The sequence below is a fragment of the Abrus precatorius genome, unplaced genomic scaffold (genome assembly GCF_003935025.1).
Source record: "Abrus precatorius isolate BTA unplaced genomic scaffold, Abrus_2018 Scaffold2, whole genome shotgun sequence".
NCBI lineage: Eukaryota > Viridiplantae > Streptophyta > Magnoliopsida > Fabales > Fabaceae > Abrus > Abrus precatorius.
The window spans coordinates 29,996,688-30,020,278 of record NW_020874362.1 but is presented as its reverse complement, the minus strand read 5'-3'; the positions used below and the strand labels follow the sequence as shown (position 1 = coordinate 30,020,278).

The 23,591-nt window shown below is 30.3% G+C and overlaps 3 protein-coding genes across 5 annotated transcripts; all 3 read right to left on the bottom strand.

The window, feature by feature from the left end:
* On the bottom strand, positions 1 to 2,316 carry LOC113858799 (PLASMODESMATA CALLOSE-BINDING PROTEIN 4-like). Of its 2 annotated transcripts, none has more exons than XM_027491554.1 (4): positions 2,135 to 2,316; positions 1,499 to 1,738; positions 1,343 to 1,379; positions 1 to 657 (listed from the first exon to the last, which is right to left on the bottom strand). In XM_027491554.1, the coding sequence occupies exons 1-4, from the start codon at positions 2,184 to 2,186 to the stop codon at positions 396 to 398; spliced, it is 591 nt and encodes a 196-aa protein (XP_027347355.1). In that variant the 5' UTR covers positions 2,187 to 2,316; the 3' UTR covers positions 1 to 395. The 2 variants fall into 2 exon arrangements, with proteins under 2 accessions (XP_027347355.1, XP_027347354.1); XM_027491553.1 differs by having other exon boundaries at positions 54 to 657; positions 1,343 to 1,385.
* Positions 2,317 to 10,071: 7,755 nt separating this feature from the next.
* On the bottom strand, positions 10,072 to 13,516 carry LOC113859797 (14-3-3-like protein GF14 iota). Its single transcript, XM_027492482.1, has 6 exons — positions 13,444 to 13,516; positions 12,468 to 12,774; positions 11,624 to 11,711; positions 11,430 to 11,539; positions 10,816 to 10,964; positions 10,072 to 10,127 (listed from the first exon to the last, which is right to left on the bottom strand). The coding sequence occupies exons 1-6, from the start codon at positions 13,514 to 13,516 to the stop codon at positions 10,072 to 10,074; spliced, it is 783 nt and encodes a 260-aa protein (XP_027348283.1).
* A 3,566-nt stretch (positions 13,517 to 17,082) lies between these two features.
* Positions 17,083 to 23,591, bottom strand: LOC113857991 (probable methyltransferase PMT5). 2 transcript variants are annotated; one of them, XM_027490373.1, is made up of 9 exons: positions 22,582 to 23,591; positions 22,091 to 22,226; positions 21,621 to 21,861; positions 20,366 to 20,588; positions 19,875 to 20,041; positions 19,459 to 19,762; positions 18,332 to 18,464; positions 17,752 to 17,957; positions 17,083 to 17,376 (listed from the first exon to the last, which is right to left on the bottom strand). In XM_027490373.1, exons 1-8 carry the CDS (start codon positions 23,106 to 23,108, stop codon positions 17,808 to 17,810), a joined length of 1,881 nt encoding a protein of 626 aa, XP_027346174.1. In that variant the 5' UTR covers positions 23,109 to 23,591; the 3' UTR covers positions 17,083 to 17,376; positions 17,752 to 17,807. The 2 variants fall into 2 exon arrangements, with proteins under 2 accessions (XP_027346174.1, XP_027346175.1); XM_027490374.1 differs by lacking the exons at positions 17,083 to 17,376; positions 17,752 to 17,957 and adding an exon at positions 18,213 to 18,248.

Below are 23,591 nucleotides of genomic sequence, written 5' to 3'. Positions count from 1 at the left end.
GCCAGCTAACATGAAATTGAATCATAATTAAAAATAGATTATATATGGGGTAGGATTCCATTAAATTAAAAAAATAATTGGCTGTCAAAGTCTTAGATGTACAAATGGAGAAAAGCCAAAAGGAAACTGATGTGGTTCTACTTCTACCTCTCTCAATAGTAGTAGTCATAATCAAAATATATCACCACTAAACAAGGAACCAAATTCCCATACCCTTTCTTTTATCCCTTGGGAGGAACAAAACAAAAAACGGGTTTGCTTGCATACTTTGTGGATGATTCCCAGTTGTGAAATTACTTCAATACCCCTTCCTGTCTTGGCAAAATCTCATCCACACATCAAACCCCATAAATTTTTAATTTTTAATTTCCTACTACGCTGATGCCACTGTACCTTCAGACTCTGAATGCTAACCAAAAGGTTAGAACAAAGAGCAATAGCAACTTAGCATTGGTGCCTTCCAAATTAGCTCCATTGTCAGTGGGACTTATTCCAGTTGTAGAAGTTGGACTTATTCCAAACACATTAGGACTACCAATTGTTGTGCCATTGCCTGTTCCTGTGCCTGGAGGTGTACCTATTGATGGTGTTGTTCCTGGTGAACCTGTTGAGGGTGTTGTTCCTGGTGAACCTGTTGAGGGTGTTGTTCCTGCATTGCTGCAAGAGACCCAAAATAAAGATGCATCTACATAATAGACCTTAAAGTAATATAAGAATTAAGAAGTATGACTAATTAAATAATATGATACATGAGTACAGACCTATGAAATAATTGCGAAACATTCAAATTGTGCCAGCTCATATTTCAATAAAACAAGCATGACACGGCTAATAAGTTAACTTTTTGGCAAAAATGAAGGCACATTTCCAGTTCAGGGAGGTGAGTACATGAGCCAAATAAATGGCTTTTAGCTAATTTATAAGACAAACTAGTTTCAATTGCCAGTTTTGGAATTACAACAAATAAAGCCCAGTTTTTGAAATGCCCTTTAGATGTAGCTCACCGAAAAAGTAGCAAGAAAATGGGATATAATGCTAAAACTTACCAATGCCTCTCTAATCACCCCAAAGAGAAAAATGGAAACTTGAAAAACAGACTTAAAAAAGTAGAAAAACTGGGTAAAAAGATCAACTTTACAATTCTGTACAAAGAAAAAGGATCTAAAACAGAGCACCCAACAGTTAACCATAAAACGCTCATGAGAAAGGAACTTTCCTCAGGATTCCAACCACACACTCGATAGACTCAAATTCCTTGAATTTCCAAAGAACTCACCCAATTAACTGGATAGTTAAAAAATTAAATAAACCAAGAATAAGATCCATAATAAAAAAAACATACCCTGGACTTGAGGGGTAAACACATCCAGATGATGTAGCTGTAGAAAAAAAAGGGATAAAAAAAAGATAAATACACAAGGGAAAGAATATTAGCAAAAGTGAAATTCTAGAACATGTGGCCAAAATAGGTGGGCTTGGAGGTACACATGAAACTTACCAGGTGGGTTTGGACTGGTTTGGGCAGCACCTGCAAAATCACAGCTACCTTGAACATTGCCCTTTCTCTGATAATAGCTATTAACAGCGTAGTTACAGTGATCCTTCACAGTGTTGGGTTGGTAACAAGCCCCGTTTTGGAGAATAGGAGTACAATCAGCTCCAGCTCCACAAGCATAATCTATTGCTTTCTGAAGGTTTTGATCACTCACACCATCTTTGCATACACAATAAAGAGCACCTATAAACCACAATTAGGAAAAACTGTTAGTTCACACCAAAATCTTATCTTATCAATATAACAAAATGAGAAGCATGCAATCATCCTCGTTTCCTTTTGTTTGTCTTTATAAAAGAGGAGAGGCAAAATACAGGGAAAAAAATTTATTCAGAATTTTCTTGGCCCTTAAAATCACCCTAAAAAAGCTTTCATCTTTCAGCAGAACAGCAGAGAAGGCCCCTTACAGAATACAGAAAACCAAAAATTGAAACAAGAAAAAGATAGAACTGCAGCTAATCATAAGAACCCACTTCAGAGAAAATATAAAAGGGTGAGTTATTAGAAAAAGGAAAAAACTTTTTAATGAGATGTTGAAACTTGAGAAAACAAAGAACCAAATCCAATTCAGGTGCTTACTTGAATGGCCAGTCAGCGCCAGGAAAAGCACAAAATACACCAAAATAGCCATAAGAAGAGAAATTTATTGATTTGATGTCAGTTGTATGAGCTTGTTGATGGAGCTATTTCTGTCCAAGGCAGGGAGAGAGAAAGAGGAGAGAGGTAAAAAGAACAAGGAGAATAATGGGTATTTTGTGGACAAGAAAGACATTACTGTCTGAAATGCCTTTTAAAGTGGTTTAACAGGCGTTATTATTATTATTATTATTATTAAATATAAAATGCAGCACATAAAAATTAAAAACACAGGGGATGTGTATTCTCGGGAGTTGTATTACAACTACACGTGTGATCGAAAGTTCACTTGATTTTGTTTAGGTTGGCAACGTGGAGGGGTGATGAAATCAGAGCAGTGCCATGTGGGACTTGGCATGAGGTTGCTGCCACTGCTCCTACCGCCACAAGATTCTTCCTTCAACTTGTGTTCCCTACACCATTTAGCAGCTCTACATATTCATCAGGTAATTGAATCCATCTCATAAATTCAACTCATAATAATTTTATTACATGTTAATAATAAAAATCATATTTAATTAAATATTTTATTATATTCAAACAAAATAATATAATATATATTAAAATGTGTTCTATTAACTATTATAAGTTTTTATTAAAAACAATATTTTATTTTAGTCATTATTGTCAATTTTAAGTAGAAAAATAAAAATAACAATTATTGAAATAAATTACTAATTTTAATTATGAAAAAATAGCAACAATATTTACAATAATGTATCTAAACGTCGTCGTTTGTTAAAACAAATTATCCAGAATTATTGCATTGATGAACCTTGTCCATAACTTTTTCATCGTCGGCTTAAACATAAAGTGTTTTTTCTTTACAGATAATAAGGAGAAGGATTTAGAACGGACAAGAATTCTCTTAACAGTCCAGCGTATGCAGCAAAAATCTTTATCATTAAATTTGCATTCAATGGTTATAAAAGGTTGGAGTACTTTAGAGTATATCGATTCTATATTTTACAATTAATGGTTAATATAATTCTATATTGATCAATTTCTTTGTTAGAGAGACGATATAACTGGAGATAATTCAAATTTATTAAGAACTTGAAATTTTATGATTATTTTTTTGAAAAATTAACAGCATATGTGCTACTTGATGCTATCTTATATTTATATTTTATTCTTATATGTCCATACATTCTAAAAGTATATTCTACTTGCAAAAGAAAATACCTAATTATTCCATTTTGATAATTAGAAAACATTCTCCTTAGAACTTGTTTAGCATTGTCAAATCAAAAGGGTTAACTTAACGTGTTTAAACATATTACCTAGTTGCAAAAGAAGCAACGATTTCCTCACATCAACTTGTACAAGGCTAGGGATTGGGTTGGAAGAACGTAACATATGGCACGATGAAATGCACCAAACATATAATCTGAGATGGTAAAATTATAACGTGTAAAAATGAAATAAAAGAAGTGGGTCCAAATGCAATCAAATCATAAAAAATAAACAGATGTTGCGAGGTGATTATGAGTGAGTACGTAGCATTCCACTTGTAGTTCTTTCTCAATTGGATATTGATGGATTACCCAATTAATATGATACATGTAATGATCTCAAATCGAAACACAAAAATTATAAAATTCCCCTATTCTAATTTATTGTAAAATATTAAAAGCGATAATATAATAAGTTTGGCATTTTGTATGTTGGTCATGTCTCTATCTATTTACTTGCATTGTTAATATTAAATTTAAAATTATAGCATTGAATATTTGTTCATGATGTATAATTTTGAAAATATATAATATATTTTATGTCGTTGGATTTTATTACTTAATGATTGACAAAATTCCAAAATTGATCTCGTATCGTTATCCTTAGAGCAGCGACAATTCCTTATGCAAACAATAAAAATTATATATTTTTCTTAACCATAATTTTGACCAAAATAATTTCTAGAGTAACATTGATAATTTTATCAACATCTTTTATCTTTTATTAGATTAATTATATTTTTAGTTCGTATAACATATTTTACAATAAATTTTTATATAATTTTTTTAAAAAAGTTAGTTTCTAATATTAAAAAATTAAATTTTAATTTTTAGTGTCAACTTTTTTTTTAACTGACAAAAAATTAACTTAATACTCTCACATGACATATCATATTATTTAATTTTATAAAATTTTATTATTTAAAATTAATATTTATAAATAAATTTTTAAATATATTTTAAATATTTATAGAAAAGTTTCTTCTCCTTCTCCTTTTTCCACTCTACCCTTTTTTGTTACCCACTCCATGATTGACTAAAACCTTTCATTTCTCCAGATAAACTAAAATTTCTGAAAACAATAGAGTAATAGAAGAAGAGAAAGTAAAGGAAGTACTATAAAAAAAACTCCTAAATGAAACTCAACAAACATTGCTAAATTGAAACTTTAAAAGCTACCCTAAAACACAATATTTAACAAGTTTAGAAAATTAGAAAAAGTTGATAAAGAAAATATTGTCCATTTATAAAGCAAAAAAATACCTCAAAAACTTAAACCTTGAACAAAATTATGTCTGCAACTACTTTAATCCCTAACTCGATAGAAGAAACTGTTGTGGGGAGAAGGGTATAGGGTGAGATTGGTGATGAGGTAAAAGGGAAGGGGTGTGGGATGAGGTTAGGTGAAGGGGAAAGAATGTGAGGTTGAGAGTGGAGCAAGGGGAGGGGGTGTAAGGGTGGAGTTGAGATTAGGGGTAGGGTAAAAAGGAAGGGTGTGAGATAGGGTTGGGGTTGGGGTGAAAAGGAGAGAGTGTGGTGGTTGGGATTAGAATTGGGAGTGAGATAAAGGGGAGGGGTTGAAGATTGGGTGAAGGGGAGGGGGTGGGGGAAAGGGGAGAGGGTGAGATGGAAAGGAAAAAAGAATGAATTTTTTTTACAAATATTTAAAATGTGTTCAGAAACTTATTTGTAAATATTAATTTTAAATAATAAAATAATATAAAATTAAATAACGTGACATGTCACGTGGGAATGCTAAGCTAATTCTCTATTAACTAGTTTAGTATTTAACGGAAGGAAGTTGACAGCAGAGACTAAATCTTAACTTCCTAACATTTTAAGGACTAAATCTTAATCAAATTTTTTTTATAAAGACCTATCATAAAACTTGTTACATTTATAGAAACCAAAAACATAATAAAGTTTTTTCTAATTGATTTTCTTTAATAATATAAGTTATATCCATCTTTAATTAGGAAGAGTGAAATTGTGTAGTATAAGTCAACTTCAAAATGCAAACAAAATTTGGAGAGCTTAATGGATCGATTCATTAACAGATAAGGTATGGTCATATCTAAGTATTGAATCAACTTAAACATTTGGTACCCATAAAGTTTGAAAGTTGAGATGTTAGAGAATGTTTAAAGAGACAATATTTTTATAAGAAAGAGTTTAATGTCTAAGTCAGTAAAAAATTGGTTAGAATAAAGGATTACAAGATAGCATATTTAGACTAAAGAATTACATCCTTATATAGGCATTATTAGCCAAAGTAGATATGTTATCATATATACCTTATACTGTAATTACTTGAATACAGAAGTTCGTTTAGCATTGATATAATATATATAATGCGTTTGATAAAATTAATATTTTGTCAAGAATATTAGAATTGTTAGATAATGAAAGTGTACTTATATGATAATTGAACTTTCAAATTGACACTCAAATTTAAATTAAATGAGAGCGATCATTTATTCCATGTTAACAAGTGGTTGATTACTAATATGATGGCAACATGAAATCTATGGTAAACTCAATAAAAATTCTCTTTTTACAACAAATTTGGAGAAATGGTAATGGTATCACAATTTGATGAAGATTAAATATTTAACTCTTGATCATTATATTATTCATGTTTGTATTCACTAAAATTAATAAGTATACATGAATATATATATATATATATATATATATATATATATAACAATTTAAAATAAAAAATAAATATTGTATAATTTTTAATAATATTATATTATATTATTATTATTATATAATGTTATTACGGAATATATTAAATGTTTTTTAATAAAAAAATATATTTTATGAGTATATAAATATTGTAAAGTGAGTATTATAATATTTCATTTAACTTGATTTATGAATATGCAAATATTTTAAGTACATCTACGTACACCTATAGGTACAAAATTGTTTATATTCCTAATTGTTATTAAGAACCCGTTTGATAGTTGGAGAATAAGATCAAAATAGATACGATAAGAAGATTTGATAAAAGTAGGATATGATAAGCATACGATAAACTTTTAGCATATTCAATATTTGATATAAATTTGAATGAAAAAAAATATGACATATATATATATATATTAAAAATAAATAAATGAAAAGTAACAAAATAAATTAAAAATATTTTTTAAAAAATAATTACCATCTTTCTTTTCTCTTGTAATCTAGTCATATTCTTATTATAATTCAATAAAAATAAGACCAATAAAATAATAAAATAAAATATTTATATCTTCATAATTAAAAAATATATAATATCTATCATACTTTATCCAAATGGACTCTAACATAACGAGACAAGTTACATGTTGATAGAAATAATTTAAAAATAGGTTGAAGGGCCGGCCTTATATTCATTCATATTAATACACACAAAGTTACTGATCCCAACAAAACGTTAGCCAACTTGGACGAGTCCGTTTAGCTTACATACCAACCCAACTTTTATATATTTAATTGGGGTTTTGACAATTCATAGAGATGAATTAGAATTAGACCAAATTGATTCCCTAAGAAACCCAAGTTGCTATTTTTCTAAGCTTCTTAATTAGGTACCTGCAGGTTTCTACAGTTGGATGAAGCTTTATTGGAAAGGGTTTTGAGAATTAACTCCATTCAACGGAAACAAGATCTTTATTTGCAAAGTTTAAAACTCTGGAAAAACTTAAATCTAAGAGCATGATTGTTTTAAATTGTAACTCTATTTATCCGAATTGAAAAATTTTCCCTTCTATTAGATGTGTTTCGTAATGCATATTTATTAATTTGATTTAAACCCTAAAATTTGCCAACTCATTTGCAGCATGCTTAGTCAAGTACATGACATTTTCTGTGAGAAAGAAAATTTTCATTTTTGTGGGGATTAAGTTGAGTTAAAGTACATACTTATTCTTAAGTCAAGCCATATGATAAATTCATAATTTTCATTTTCTACATTAAAATGAGTTCTTTAGCAACATCATTTGATAATATTTAAATTTAGAAAAACATATATTTATTTTTTAAAATACATTAAATCAAATACGTAGATTGGGTTTTGGAAACTTGCCTTCCTTTCCTAGTTTTGCACCGGTAAGATGTTTTAAGATGCGATGTTGATAACAAATGATTGAAAAAAATGAAAAAAAAAAGAAGAAGTTTCAATAAAATTTAACCACATTTTTTTTATAAAAATTAAGTAAATTTACACTTTTCTCCTTAATTTTATAAAAAATATACTTTCATATTTAATTTTGTAAAATATTATATAAATTTATTTAATTCTAATAAAATAAAATAAATAATATTTTATAATATTTTACAAAATTAAAAACTATCATAAGACTTTCATAAAGTCAAATATTAAGGTTAAACTATACATTTAGTTTCTATAATTCATTTATGAATTAATTTTTATATTGAAAAATTTTATATTTTAATCTTTATACAAATGCTTGATTATACTTTTTTATCTTATAATATAATAAAACATTTACTTATGAACTAAAAGTAAGTTTTTAAATATAAAAATTAATTTGTAAATATATTAATTATGGAAATTAAATATGTATTTTAATCCATTATAATTTTTAAAGAATACAAAACACCAACTTTAGTTGAAAAATACTTGTATTATTATTCAAATTTATTTTTATAAACTTGATATTTTTACTTAATTTTATATTTTCATCTTTTATCTTATATTTAAAGGAATAAATAAAAAATAATATTATAATTTTATTATAATTTTTTCATATATAAATATCTCAATTTATATAAATATATTAATTTTTTTACCACCATGACATGGTAGAAGTGGACTATAACTATTTGTCAAATGTTAATTTTTTCAATATCTTACTATGTATATAATGATTTTTTATTACTATATGTATTTATAAAATCAATAATTTGTATATCAATCTATTAGACCATAAATAATAATTTTTAATTTTAATATATGAGTTTTAATTTCATACAAATTTACAATTCTTTTATTTAATATTTTATTTTTAATTTTCTTAAACAAATTCTTTAAATATAGGATCTGCTTCATGATTAACTATAAAAATTAAATATATAGTCTAACTTAAATAATATTTACAATTTTATTCACTAAAATAAAGATATATCTGATGAAAAATCTTTTTATCTTTTTTTTTTCCTTATCCACCCAATTAAATGACGAAAACTCAGTCCTAAAAGAAATATTTTTCTTAATTGGTGACAATTTCTCTTTCATTTTTTTATTGGGCAAGAGTCATTTCTTCGCCAACTCTTGATATGTAGCCTGGTTTCAATTCCATTTCTTATGTTCCACCATAATTACTCTCTATATCAAAAAATCCTTTTTCTTTTCTATCTATCAGCTTAACTTATTGCTCAGCATTGATGATCAATGGAGATAATCAAGATCACTAGATATTGCATAACTATAAATTAGAGCTGAAAGGAATAAAGCTTAGTCACGTAACTGGACGAAACATTTAATACAGGTAATTATACTGAATTCTTATCACTAAAAACACAAACATTTTTAACAGAGTCAATTAAAAAATAATCAACAAAAGGAAGAGATGCTTTTAAAGTAAAATATGTAGATTATCCGTTGCTTTAATTGACGACTTCACTTAAAATATATGAAGCAGTAGAAAGAAAAGCTTTGGTAATTAAAAAAAAACGCAGATCGAACTTTTCTAGCATTTGTTGGATGTAACTGGTGCATAATAATTTTGAAGTGGCCATAATTTGCATGGATTTTCTGGTCCAAATGAACTGCAAGAAAAGCTGAGAAATACTCTCTATACAGAGCACATTAGATGTCTGACTAAGGTCCAGGGTCAGACGTATCCTATGATTGCTGTGAACAAATCAAAATATAAAAAAAATGTTAACGGAATTGTTGTTTGCACATAGTTCTGTCATAAAAAGCATGTGGAACATTGGATATGGAAAAAGGCATGGTAGAGTAGAGAAAATGGATTCTTGTTACGAGATTTGGTGGAATTTTATGAAACATTGGTGTGTCAAAATTGTTGAGCTAGTAAAGCATGATGGCTTTTTGACCAAGAAAAGAAAATCAATTGGTATTAATTGAAACATTGACTAAATGACCATCCACGTAAGCCCCTCTTAACTGAGTAAACTGTTGAGGTAGAGAAGCATTATGGCTTTTTGACCAAATATGAAAATTACTAGGCATTGGTTAAAACATTGACCAACTGAACAAACAGCCAACAAATGCCTACTTCAACAAGTAACGCCCTTTTCCTTTTTTTAATTTGAAGCAAGATAAAATGTTAACCTTGATTTAAAACATTTAATAACAATAATTTTTTAAAATACTTATTATATTTTTATATCTTTAATATAATACACATTTTTCAATAAAAATATATCAAGTACTGAAATTATTGAAAGAAAAGTGAAAACTTATCATCTCCATCTTACATCATTCTATATATCTTTAGCTTCCAATGATTTAATACGAGATAATTCTATTGCTCTAAGATGTTTATGCTCACTCTATAAAAATGGGTAGTGACACAGACAATTTAAATCGGCAATAGACACACCTCTTAATACGTAAGCATTCAACAACACACAGAAATAATGCAAAACACAGGTCAAATATTTTCATACACGTACCTCAGTTTCAGCAGGTTTGGCTTCTTCTGTTTTGATTTCGTCACCTGCATACATGAGAGATTTTTGAACCTCAAAATTGAGCGTTCCAAGTGCATTTTATCTTATAAACTAAATAAGAATCTAGATTTTGGAAATAACAGGTAGCTCTAGAAAAATGATGAAATCCAAAGGCAACAAGCTAATTCCTTTCTATTCATTCTAATTTGATTTTCTTCCGAGGTTCGGCAATGGGCTGAGTAGGTGGAAGGTAAGTATTTATGGCGATACTGTACATCAAACGCTTGTTCAACCGGTCTAAAACATCATCATAATATTGCGCAAAATAAAAGTGTTACAAGAAAAACAATTTTTTTGAAATAGGGATTGGAGAACATATCATAAAAAAATAGTAAATATTAAATTTTCAATGAATTGTGTTATCTTTAATGGAAACTTATAATATTTTATTTATTTATTATGTGTCTGCAGTCACATTAAAAAAATCGTAAGAGAAATACTGAGAAAATAATTATTGACGCGTTATCTTTGTCATTAGCTAAAATTTATCAAATAGAATGGAGACTTATTAAAAAGTGAACGAGATCCACGTTATATAATAAATTTTACCATATAATAAAAAATATGTTGAAAAGAACACGTAACTAAAAAGTGGGTAGCTAATATTCCTTGTGATGTTAATTATGAGGGCACAAGCAAAATGCATCTTATATAAAGTCTGAATGATCACAATACCTCCATCCTCAGGTAAATCGGAGGTCCAGAGAGTCAAGTTATCTCTCAACAATTGCATGATCAAAGTACTGTCCTTGTATGACTCTTCACTCAAGGTGTCTAACTCCGCAATTGCCTCATCGAAAGCTTGTTTAGCCAAGTGACAGGCCCTGTAAGTTTTAGTAATAACATTAAGACCAGAGCTGTTAACATATATAAGCAACTAATTGAATAAGTTCAAAGGATCAAAAGAGGGTTGGGAAAAACGCGTGTTTAATAACGTGAAATGAGAAAGTACTACATTTTAGAAGAAGAATGATTGTTCCTTTTTGGTCCCAGAAGAATGATGGTTTATAAACATGGGATGGAGCACCTAGCGACTAATTATTATGTTTCAAAAACTAAATTTTAAAAGCATTTTGTAGATGACTTTTGGACTTAGTTTTTGAATGGTATATATAATTACTTTTGAAAATTAAATTTTAGAAGTGACAATGCAAAAAGGTGTGCAAAAGCCCAAACCAAGTGGCTTTTCTTTTTGGGTCCTTTGATGACTATCTAATTCTCACTTTTAGCTATGCAAAGGCAAACTAAAACTATAGGCCCAAGTGGAAACTCAGAGTAAAATAACTTACCTTTCAGGGGAGTTCATTATCTCATAATAAAAGACTGAGAAATTGAGTGCAAGTCCAAGACGAATTGGATGTGTTGATGGAAGATCTGTGTTGGCAGTGGCTGAAGCAGCCTAATAATAAAAGAGAGTTTGCACATCAAACAACAGAAGAAGTTATATATATATATATATGATGCATTGAGCAATGCCACCAACCTCATATCCCTTTAGTGACTGCTCTGCTGCCTCCTTCCTTTCTTGGTCGGTCTTGAACTCAGCTAGATATCGATAATAGTCACCTTTCCTGGATCAATAATAACTTCTTAACATCAAGCAAATGCTAAGAATAATATTTTGATTTCTATTTTTTCTTTATTTTTATTTTCAAAAATCTAAGAATACATTATTTTAAAAAATTTAAAATATTAAATTATTAAATGATTTTAAATTTAAATTTAAAACTCTTCTTTTTAACTTTAACTTACAGTAATTTTTAACCTCTCTAGAAATGATAGATATAATACTATTGATATCTTTCTTTTTGACAAACTATTATTATTAGAACATAAACAAACAAAATCACTTACATATTCATGGCATTGGACTCCTTGAAGAGTGAGAATAAATAGGGTTGTATAAGACCAACAATACCAAAAGCCCAAAGGGGAATGCTATCGTTATCTATTAAAGCAATTGAGACTACAATTGCATGTATGATTTTTTTTAAATTTTAACTATTGATTTTTAATTAAAAATTATAATATTTCATTTTCTCCAGTAAAATTCCTCACTTGAGAAAAATGAAGTGTAAATCTATTATCATAAGAAAATAATTTACAGATACTTATTTAGACGCAATATACATCTGGAGAAAGAGATAGAAAGAAAAGAGTGAAGTGATAGATACAATAAGTGTACAATATAATACGAAAAAAATAAATAAATGAACATATTCATAAATTAGGATTGATTATCATATTATACCAGAAAAAGAAATGTGTATAGAAAAACAAAAATGGTAAAAAGTAGATAATATTGGAGATGAGTACTGAGTACTCACATCTTATAGTAGAAAACGGTAGCTTCTCCAGAGGTGGAAGAAGGAACGAGATGCTTGTCAATAATTGTAAGAATGTCACTGCAAATTTTGGATAGTTCGTCTTCCACCTTTTGGCGGTAATTCTTTATCAGTTTTGCATTGTTCTCATTTCCCTTGGACTCTTCTTTCTGTTCAATTGAAGACATAATGCGCCAAGAGGCTCTCCGTGCACCAATCACATTTTTATATCCCACCGACAGCAGGTTCCTCTCTTCCACTGTTAGCTCTAGATCAAGTTTTGCTACCTTCTTCATGCATTCAACCATTTCTACACATTTTTTTTTTTGCAGTAAATTCAATGTTAAAATCTTTCACTTTCTCTAAAATCAATTTTATCTTTACCAAAAGTGGAGTTCTAAAAATAATATATAATAATTTTTTAATTAAAAATTACATGATATCGTAGCATTTAATACATTAATAACATTAAATATTATATTTTTAATAAAAAATGTTTTATATTAATTTCTTATTATATGTTTAAAGATACACAAAAAAAAACTATTTTAGAATTTCTTTGTTTTACATTGCAAATCATCTTTCATACCATATATATGATTTATTTCTGTGTATCAAGGGCTTTCTTCAGCCGCGGGTCGAAGATTATTTCTTTTCAAGGAAGAGATGGATCTGAATCTGATACACATTCTGATTACACCCTAATAATTAACGATTTGAAATTTGAACAAATACACTTCACCATACGTAAAACATCAACGACACGTAAGTTGTTATACCTTTTGTATAAAAACTCTTTCAAATATACTATCCAGTATCTATGTATGATACATATCTAGGTAAACATAAAAGCGTGGTTTCGAGATTTTGATTTTGATTTGATCAAATCGAAATCCAAAATTATTAATATGATGGTGGTGAATTGAATAGAGTGACGTTTAGATTAAAATGAAGTGAAAGAAAAAAAGGGAAGACATACCATCATATCTCTCAGCCTGCTCAGAAAGCTTGGCCAAGTAAACCTGGGTCTCTCTCTCCTTCTCCGAGGACATTGTTGAGTCAGAGAAAAAGGGTTTTGTGAATATGTGATGTGTTTGTGGAGAAGAAGAAGAAGAACAATGCGAGGAAGAAGGGAAGGAGGGGTGGAGTGGTTATATAGATGGAGCGACTTGTGTGGGGGTGAGCCTAAGACTAAATCTGGACCGTTAGATGAGAGATTTTGAAAGAGGAAACACACAATTCGGAATGAATGCAATGCCATGCTTAGTTGTAATTACGGTTAGTACTGTCTCTTAATCTTAGGTAAACCCATTTTGCTAACCCAAACTTATCGGATTATACATCTTACAAATAGTAATATAGATTAACATAATACCATCCCCGGTGTTTTGGAAATAACTGCTTAGGGTGATTCTTTGAAAATTATACCATTAATTCAATATTATTGATCATTAAGTGTTTTAATTATTTGATTGCTGATCATGATCATGAGTGTGAGGATCTTGATCCTAGCATCTCCTCGTTTATCAATCTAAGACATTTAGGTATAAACATATAAAAGATGTTCAAATAAGAATTCTTTTGTTCTTGTATTGAAATTTGACATCGGATGAATTTTGCGGTAGGCAAAAGATGTTAGTCTAAAGAATAACATGACAGTTTAATAATTTGTAACCTTTTTTTTTTATGAAATAATGATTTTTAACTTAGTTTTTGGTTATGATAAATATTTTGTCACGTTAATCAAAAACATCATCAGACAGTAATTGTATAAACACTTTAGTAGTGTCATTTGGATTACAATAAAGACTAGGCTAAACATGAATGATAATTTAAGGAATTCAATTCCAAAAAAGTGAAGATTCAAATGAACACATTTTAAAAAATACAAGGAATATAATGTCAATTAAATATCATTTAAAATACCAATTAATTTAGAGAGAAATAGTAAAATAATCTCATCCAAACCCATCAGATTTTGGAGGATTGTTTGAAGTAATTTTTTAAGTGCTTCAAGAATTTTCAAGTGAGTTTTTTATCTTTTTTTTTTTTTTATATATTCCTATCTTTTTCATTTTTTTCTCTGTTAATAATATTGCACTACTGCTCATATATAATACTGTTTTCATTCAATTTCCCTATTTGTTGAAAACATAAATGACAGTGCCATTGACTTGCTCTATTTTATTCTAGTTAGTTGAGTTTGTTCCTCAGATATATAACACAAAAAATGCTTAAAATTTTAACTTTTAAATAGTAATTTTTTTATAACACGCGTCAAGAAAAAAGAAAGGTGAAAGCTGAAATTGATATCATGATCTCTATAATTAGCTGTAGATCTTCAAATAATTAACTAACACCTTTAACTATTGAGTTTGAAATATTTGTCTATGTCATATAACATTTTTTTAATTAAATAAATAGATATTTAAATATCTAAATATAGAAATAATAATTTATACCTTATATATAGTAGTTAATCCTTTTACGAGACTATAATATTGTTTTTAATTATATAGATACCTATTTAGTGAGATATAAATTTAATAAGTATTCCTATCCATAATTATTTATATAACTAATTTCTAACATATGTTATTTTAGTAAAGTTTACAAAGTTCCACATAATCCCGTAGAATCTATTAAAATCATGATTTAGAAGTCTTGTAAAATTCATTAAAATCCTGAATTTAAAATACTGCAGGATCTTGCAAAGTCTTAAAAGTCGTAAAAATTCTGTAAAGTTTTTTAAAATCTACAAGACTTTTTCAACTAAAAAAGTTCTTTAAAATCTAAATCCAATACACCCCCTAAGTCTTCTCTTACAAATGATATGCAAACAAAATCACTTGCTAAGTAATATTATTTGAAAAAAATTAAATGCTAATAATTATTTTAGGAATACTTATTAAATAATTTGAAACAAAAAATTAATTAAGAATGATTTTTTAACATGTGCAATATAGCGTAGAATAATAAGTTATATATGACAAGTTTTTATTATAAATTATAGTATTTAATGCAATTCAATGCATTAACAGTATTAAATGCTATATACTTTTCTATAAAAAATTATTATATATAACTTATCAAGTTTAATATTGATAGAAAACTCCTATTAAAAATTATATATTGACGTATTTCTATTATTAATTTTTAATGTGATTTTCGGTAAAATCTCCAAGTATTTAATATAGATACTTCTCAAGTTCTGGTTTCAATGCATATTAATTTAAGGATGAGATTTATTTTCTAACTACATTGATAATTTTCAGTTGAGGAAAGGGAATCTAACTCTTATCTTCTAAAGAACATGCAGACAAAATCACTTGGTAGGTAAAGTCATTTACAAGAAAAACAAATGCCAATATATATTTCATCCGATTTTTTTATACAATTTTTTTAATATATATCCAAAGCCACGTAATAAGGATTTGTATATAATATTTTGTATTAAAAATTATCAAATATCATAAAATTAAATATATTAATATTTATTGCTAATTTTTTAATAAAATTACTATTTATTAATTTTTTAGCACCTGTCCTCAAGTACATATTAAAATGGTCATTTTGCTAAAATACCCTTTCTCATCAAAATCCTCATGTCAAAAACGGTGAACAAATCAACAAATTCACGTCGTGTCATTTCGAATAGAGAAATGGTTTTGGTAGACAATAATTTAAGGTTTTAAATGAATTCAACGAAAGATTTGAATAGTTCTGAAGAGCTTAACGGGGAAAGATCCACTGTAGGTACTTTATTATTTCAGGTGCATTCCGAAGAATTTATAATATTTTTAACTTATAATTTTTAACTTGTATTAATAAATTTTATGGTTAAACTTATAATATAGACTCTATATACAATAAAAGCTTATTGAATAAATGTTTAATTAAACTATAATACAAAAGTATCCTTAGATAGATATGTTTAGCTGTGTAGAGTTGTACATGCAAGAATTTTGTGAGATCATTCATACACTTTCAAATGCCTTCCCTCTGAAATCTCTTATTTAAAAACAGTCCCTTAAAAAGCTGTAGTTATAGAAACTCTTTGCATTGCACCAACAGAATAATCAAACTAAATCGCGAATTCTGACGGTTGACCAAAAACACAACTAATTTACGAATCGCTTTGTCTGTGATCTCAGTACGGCACCATTCACGATCTACCTAGTTGCAATACTGTATAATAAAGAATGTTAATAATATAATTTTTTACATAATTTTAATTCACTTTTTACGGTGGGTATAAATTTTAAAATAATTAATTTACCAGATAAGTATTTTATTTTTATAAAAATTAAATTTAATCAGAAAAGATGTATTAAAGAAAGTATTAAAAAATATCCGGAGATCAGTTTAATTCTTCAAAAGTTGCTTACTTTGGTCTCATAAAAATGTGTTACATGTAAATACGATTACGCTTAAAGTGATTTGCCTTAAGATTAAAAAAAAAAAAAAGAATATCAATGAGTTGTTTATTTGTTTTGGCTGAGGGTTAAAGAAAAAATAAAGCTTCAGGAAGAAAGTTACTATTAAGGGCACCCGATTGAGGCACGTAAACCAAGGGACGGTAGTATAGCTATCTCCGCTTCGTTCTTGAATTTCACGACCATTCATTCACATTTTCTCTCAAAAATTAGTGATTGTTCAACAGAACTGATAGAAGTCCAATGATCGATAAAAAAATCATGAATAAAATAAAAATAAACAATAAATAATGCTAATAAGATATTAGAAAAATGAATTACTACAAACTTTGACAAAAAAATGAACTGTAGCTAAATCAACGAGAACCTTCACAATCTACAGCTTCCTCAATCCCCTGACCGGTTGTGGACAAAGATTGAAAATGTCAAGGCTCTGAGCGTTGTATATACAAAGATGCGCCAACTAAATCGATTCTCTGAAATTGCAGTGACAATTTATTTCAGTTTTATGCTATAGATGAGTTCTTTTTGCAACCTTCTTGTAACTGATTCATGGCTCCCACCGTAAATATCATTGTCTAAATTGTAGTGCTTCTTCTAAGACAACTTAAGTTATCATGGAAACTTTGGTTTGACAGTAATCTTAACCAACTAAAAGTGCATTTTTTTTTTTTTAAAGTGCATTTATCATGAAAAAATCTATATAACAAATGGGCGCTATGTCTGGCATGACCTACGAAAGTTGTCAATGTAACCAGTATACTTAATTTTTATGCTAAATTAAATGCTACCCAGTTTTACCAAAGCAAGAATATGTTACCTTGTTTAGAAAAAAGTTTTGGAGGAATTACCAGAGCAAAAGAATTGTGTTCATTTGTCATGGTGACAAATACTAGTGCTCAATCAATTATTTTTTCAAAAATGGTTTCTGGCAAACAAGTAGCCGCTGGTCACTGCCATTCTGGAGATCAATTATCCTTGCTTCCCAACGTACTTGTGTTGCAAGTGTGCGAGCTGTCTCTATAGCTCCCATGGTATCAGAAAGAATGACCCATCCCTGCCAAAAAGATGACATGTAATAACAAATTAGGCATCATTGACCATCCCAACATAGTGAGACTGACTACCTGTATTCAGAGTCAGACACAAATTCAATAAATTATTTCACATGAGGATCGCAACAATAATGAGCCTGCATCAATGGACTCGTATCACGTAGAAAGAATTATCGACCGAGATAAGATATCCTTTCTGGAAGATATGTCAAGAGAGAGAGAGAGAGAGATGAAAAAAATGCCGTGGAAAGGAGGACAAATGAAGGTGCCAGATAACTGTTCTGCTATCTTTTCTGCATGTACGCAGACAAAATTCAAGCATGAAACCTTCTAGAACAAATAATCATGAAAATGAATATAAACAGGGATACCATACCTCTGGACGCAGTATTCTATCCATCTCCAAGAACAAATCTATCATGCGGCACCTCTCTGAGGTGAGATGTGAGAGAAGTCCATCTGCGTAGAGGAGATCATATGTCCGCGGGTAGGTGGGGAAAGGTTCACACCTGAAAATCAATATCCATAGTCGGATACAAAAATGAATTATGCTGAAACTCAGGTGCGCTAACACTATTTTATCGAGGTTTATCAACGAAAATTCAAAGGGAACTCTAAAAAGGTGGATTATGTATTTTAGAAATTGATTTTACCGTTAACTATGTCAAGTAGTTTCAATCCAACACATCAAGTGCATGCATGCATACTACATTTATCTCTAATTCATTTTCAAAAGGAAAGCAAAACTAAGAAAGCAAGGGCGTGTTTGATATAAAAAGTTAGAAGCTAAATATTTAGTATTGAAATCTCAGCATCGAGTGTTCAATATAAAACTATTGTTATATTATGAAATTAATAAGGACCCATTCGTTTTAAGTTTCTAAAAAAGTTAATTTAATAATATATAAAAAAGATATATATTTTAGAGATTTATGAAAAGAAGAGGCTATTCTTTGTTTGGTTAGAATTATAAAAGCACTTTTGATTTTAAAAGGCAGTTATGGTTATAATTTTTTTCCCCAGAAGCTAATCAAAACAGCTTCTCAAGAATTTATAAGTGATTTTTCAAGAGAAAAAGCTGAAATTTACATTAGTTGAACTAAAATAATCTAATAATTTACAAAATCAGGTAATGTCATTTAATAATTTACAAAATCAGGAATTTCTCTGGAATTATTATGTAATTATCTTACAAACATCACAAAATCATTTTCAGTGCAGGAATTTTCATATTCAGCAGTAAAAACACCATGAACATATCTTTTAAAGTAAATTATCTAAAATTACTGTTACTTTCTGTCTTTCTAATTGGCATACACCACTCTTCTTTCATTTGTCATATTAATGATCTACTAATAAGGTAAGAGAAATGCATTTATCAGTTTATCACCATCAACCTCAACAGTATTACCTTGAATCAATTTTCAATTATATGGGAACCTCGTCTATATCTTGGGATCACACACAACAGCTTGCCAAGATCATGAACAGAAAGCAACTTACCAGTCATGCATGGCACCAGCAAAACCTCTATCTAGTATAAGAGGAAGTGCATTAGAAGCCCTGGCAGGAACAACATTCATGACCCACACTGATTTTTTCTCCTCCAGCAGGGCCGCATTCAAACCCCCATAATTAGCATTCATGTCCATAACATTCCGGATCATGTTATATGGAGGAAGTGGATCTTCATCTCCAGGTCTCTTTGGATGGTCAGAGAAAATTAGTGGTGTAAGCAATGACCAATAATTCTTAACAGCTGATCTCCAATACTGCAAATCTTCATAAAATTCTTCGGGCTGAACTCCTGCATAATAAAGAGAAATTAATGAATAGACAAAGCAGTACAAAATGGAAATACAATTTCAGAGAGGAAGAAGCAAGGAAAAGGACATAAGCAGAAAAGCAACAATACTTTCCATGAATTTTAAGTTCAGCTGAGCTCAATTCAGATTCAGATTCAGATGATCTGTTCTGTATTGCAATCCAGCGGTTGCTAGAGGTCCCACTTATACATGGCACAAGAGGCCGATAATATGAAACAACATCATCCCCTTCTTTACATAGCTGTATGCTATGCCGCTTACTACAACAAAGAAACAAATGTCACTGAAAAACTATAGTGATAATAGTAGGTGTTCATGAAGCAAGCCAATAGCAGATCTAGCAGTAGTTGATATTAGTCATCTCAACTAAACAGTCTACTAACTACAATCTCAATATATATTAAAACTGTCCAAGTTTAGGACAAGTGTCAACAAGTTGTACAATTTTTCCCCGCCCAAACCCTTTTTTATCTGCTGCATTATTTGATTGTGTTGAAGCATTGGTTTTATTCCATGCATGTGCACTGGTTCTGCTTCTAATTAGTTATCATTAATATCACCCATGTTAATACAAATATCCTTACCGGGATGCATAACAATAAACATCAGCAGTCTTCTGCCAGATGAAAGTCTCTTCTTGCTGAGCTAGAAGAGTCCAGCAGAGTTGTTGGGTCAGCTCTTCCATTGGATTTGACATTATTTTCTTTTTCTCCCGTGATGAACCTTGAGGCCTGCTTGTCGGAGAGGTTAAAACAAAATATCCTCCAGGTTTAAGAACACGGTCAACTTCTATAAGCAACATTCCATCTGTAGGATGAATGTCAATGTTAGAAAGCAAAGGACAAAAGTTCATATAGAAGCTAAAGCATATTCACTATGATATAGAAAAGTCACAGAACAAGGAAAAAGGTGAAAGGAAACGACATTGATATAGAGAGAGAGAGAGAGAAAGAAAAAGATAAATAAGGGATCACATCCTCATACAAACATTTCAGCCAACAATTCAGACAATAAAATTACTTAAAAAAGAAAACCTATATGGTATAAATAAAAGAAAAATCCAAACATATTTATTTGCCAAAATCAAGAAATTAATTCATAAATACAAGACTCCTGACCAGAAGCTGTCAAAAGCAAACTAGAAAGCAACTTAGATCTTGACTTAATGAATAATGACATCCACTCCTTGATAGGTTACTACCAAGATATTAAATCAGCTTAAATAAGATACATGAATGTAAAATACATTATGTCTACTGGAGATGCTACTAAAAACCAAATAGTAAGCAACTTATGACTACTGCTATCATCCATCAACTATCCCAAAACTTTAGCAGTTTGGAGGATGCCAAGAATAGTTTAATATTATAGATGTCCCTTCAATGAAGAGTTCTTTAAGCTTTAAGCATGGACGATATGTAGATCCACTTTATCTTTGTGCTGTAGTTTAGTGAAAACATTTGATTATAGAGATTATTATAAATAATAGCACTAGGATCATTGCATCTGTATCATTTCAAGCGTTAGTGATAATTCAGTCACTAGTTTTGGCATTTGACAAATAGCCTAGTCAAACCTATTTGGCCTCACAGTCTACAACACCAAATATTAAGCACCTTACTAATTCCTTTCCCTCATTTGTCAACAAATATATCTTTTGAACAAATATTACGGCTTCAACCTAAAATATGTACAGATATAATATGAATCCATTCATCAACATGTAAGGTAAGTAGGTAACCATACCAACAAAGAGGGATTGTGTTTTATAAAGTCTAAAAGGAAATCCATTCTGATAAGAATGAAATAGTAATTAATGCTCATTAACTGTATAATTACCTTTTTCATCCCACATAATGCCACACTGAGCACAGTGAACCATGTCATATGATAACGATGGATATGGAAGCTGTCTTGTGATAAAGTTGCCAATCATAGCTGGAAGGCCTCTTTCAAGAGACAATTGAACTTGGCTGCCAGTTGCTTCATATGCCGCAATACATAGTGCCATTATTTTCAGTGACAATAAATGAGCTCCAAAGCTACCAAATCCACAATTAATATCTAGTATAGTTCGAACCTGTTATCAAGTAATTAATACAAATCAGATATATATAATGGAACAAAAAGAACACTGTCCTTTATGATAATCGAAAAGAAAATATAGGCAGCTAAGTAACATAATTTTTTATTACTGAACAATACATGAACAATTTTGCTTTGCACAACCCTATCCTATCACTGAAAACATTATGGTTCCCCAAAGAACAACAATTAGTGAGTCACGGCATATGGCATGGAATACATACACCCGCTTGAGGAAGCTCAGTGTCACTTCCTAATCCTATCATCTCTGCAAGCTGGCGGGAATAATCTTTCACGCCGTCAAAGATCAATCCATCCTCTGAGTGAAAGGCAATTTGATTTTCTTCTAGTAGCATCAACCTAGCAAAATCACCACAAAGTTTTAGAAAGTGAAAAAAAAGAAATCAATCATGAACAACAAAAGAGACAGACCAGACAGAACCTACATTACTTCTATTCAAGTAGTCTCTTATCCAAAAAAAATAGAAAAAGAAAAAACCATTCATGCAGCAGCAGTTATCAGGGATTTAAATTGTGATTCGCAACTGGGATTACAGCCGCAATATTTTGGTTTGAGAGGTTTCTGCATTGCATCAAAACCACATTATGCCGCATTCACTCATAACTTCCAACAATTTAAACCATGGCAAGAAACAATTTTATTTGTTTAATCCAAAGGAGATCAACTTCTCACAGTAGCAATTATAGGAAGTACCTTTTGGTCATACTTCCAGACGAAAGAAACTGATCTTTGCTTATCTTCACATTCCCACTCCATATAACGTCCCTCCCACTCGGCCACCGCAACGGAATCTTGTATTCCTTTGGAGGCCGAACCAAACACTTTTCTGCACCCATCGACGCTTCACAATGCCGATCAAACTCTTCACCTTGTTTAAACCCCGACAACAAATTAGCAGATACATTGTGACAAGGCACTACGTTTTCACTTTCTTTGCCACAAAGTCCTAATTCCTTTTGCCTCGCGCCACCGCTCGACACAGACCTCAACTCCAAAAAATCAACCGCAGCTTGCTCCTTTATCCTTCTGTAGTTAGTGTAAATTAGAGATTCTGCACTGTGATGTGCTGAATCAACGGCGTTGGAAGACGACGACGATTGTGAAGAAGAATTCAATAATGCAATCAGCGCGAGGAGGCTTATCAGGCACAAGATTAACCAACTCAGTGGCGGTTTAGGGCCAATAATGAAGGACAGTTTCTTGCACCAAGAGCTTCTCATGTCCAAAATCGTGAGTTTGCTTATGTCTTTTCGCTTGCAGAGAGATTCAAATTCAAATCCACGCTAAATTGTAAACTCCGTCAACCCTAATTTTCCAACCATAACCGATCGTAACGCTGTGAATCCTCTCCGTCACTGCGAGCATTGAAACAACAATTGAAAGAAGAAGGCCGAGCGAAGATTCAAAAACTGAATCGCGCAGATTTCGGCGGACGATCGAGCAATGCTTATCGGAGGAATGAGCAAATGATGAATGAGATCGCCGGCGGAATTGAAATTCGAAAATTTGCAACGCGGATCCGATCAAAGACAGAGACGTCGATTCAGAGAGGGGAATTAGGGTTTTGGTGAAGAGAAGAGTGAGATTGATTCAGAGAGCGATTGTTTCCGAAATGGTGAGAACTGAGAAGAGAAGAAGAGCGGTATTTCCGGTTGGGTCCATATAATTTGTTTGCTACTTTTCCTTCCTTTCGCAACTCGGCA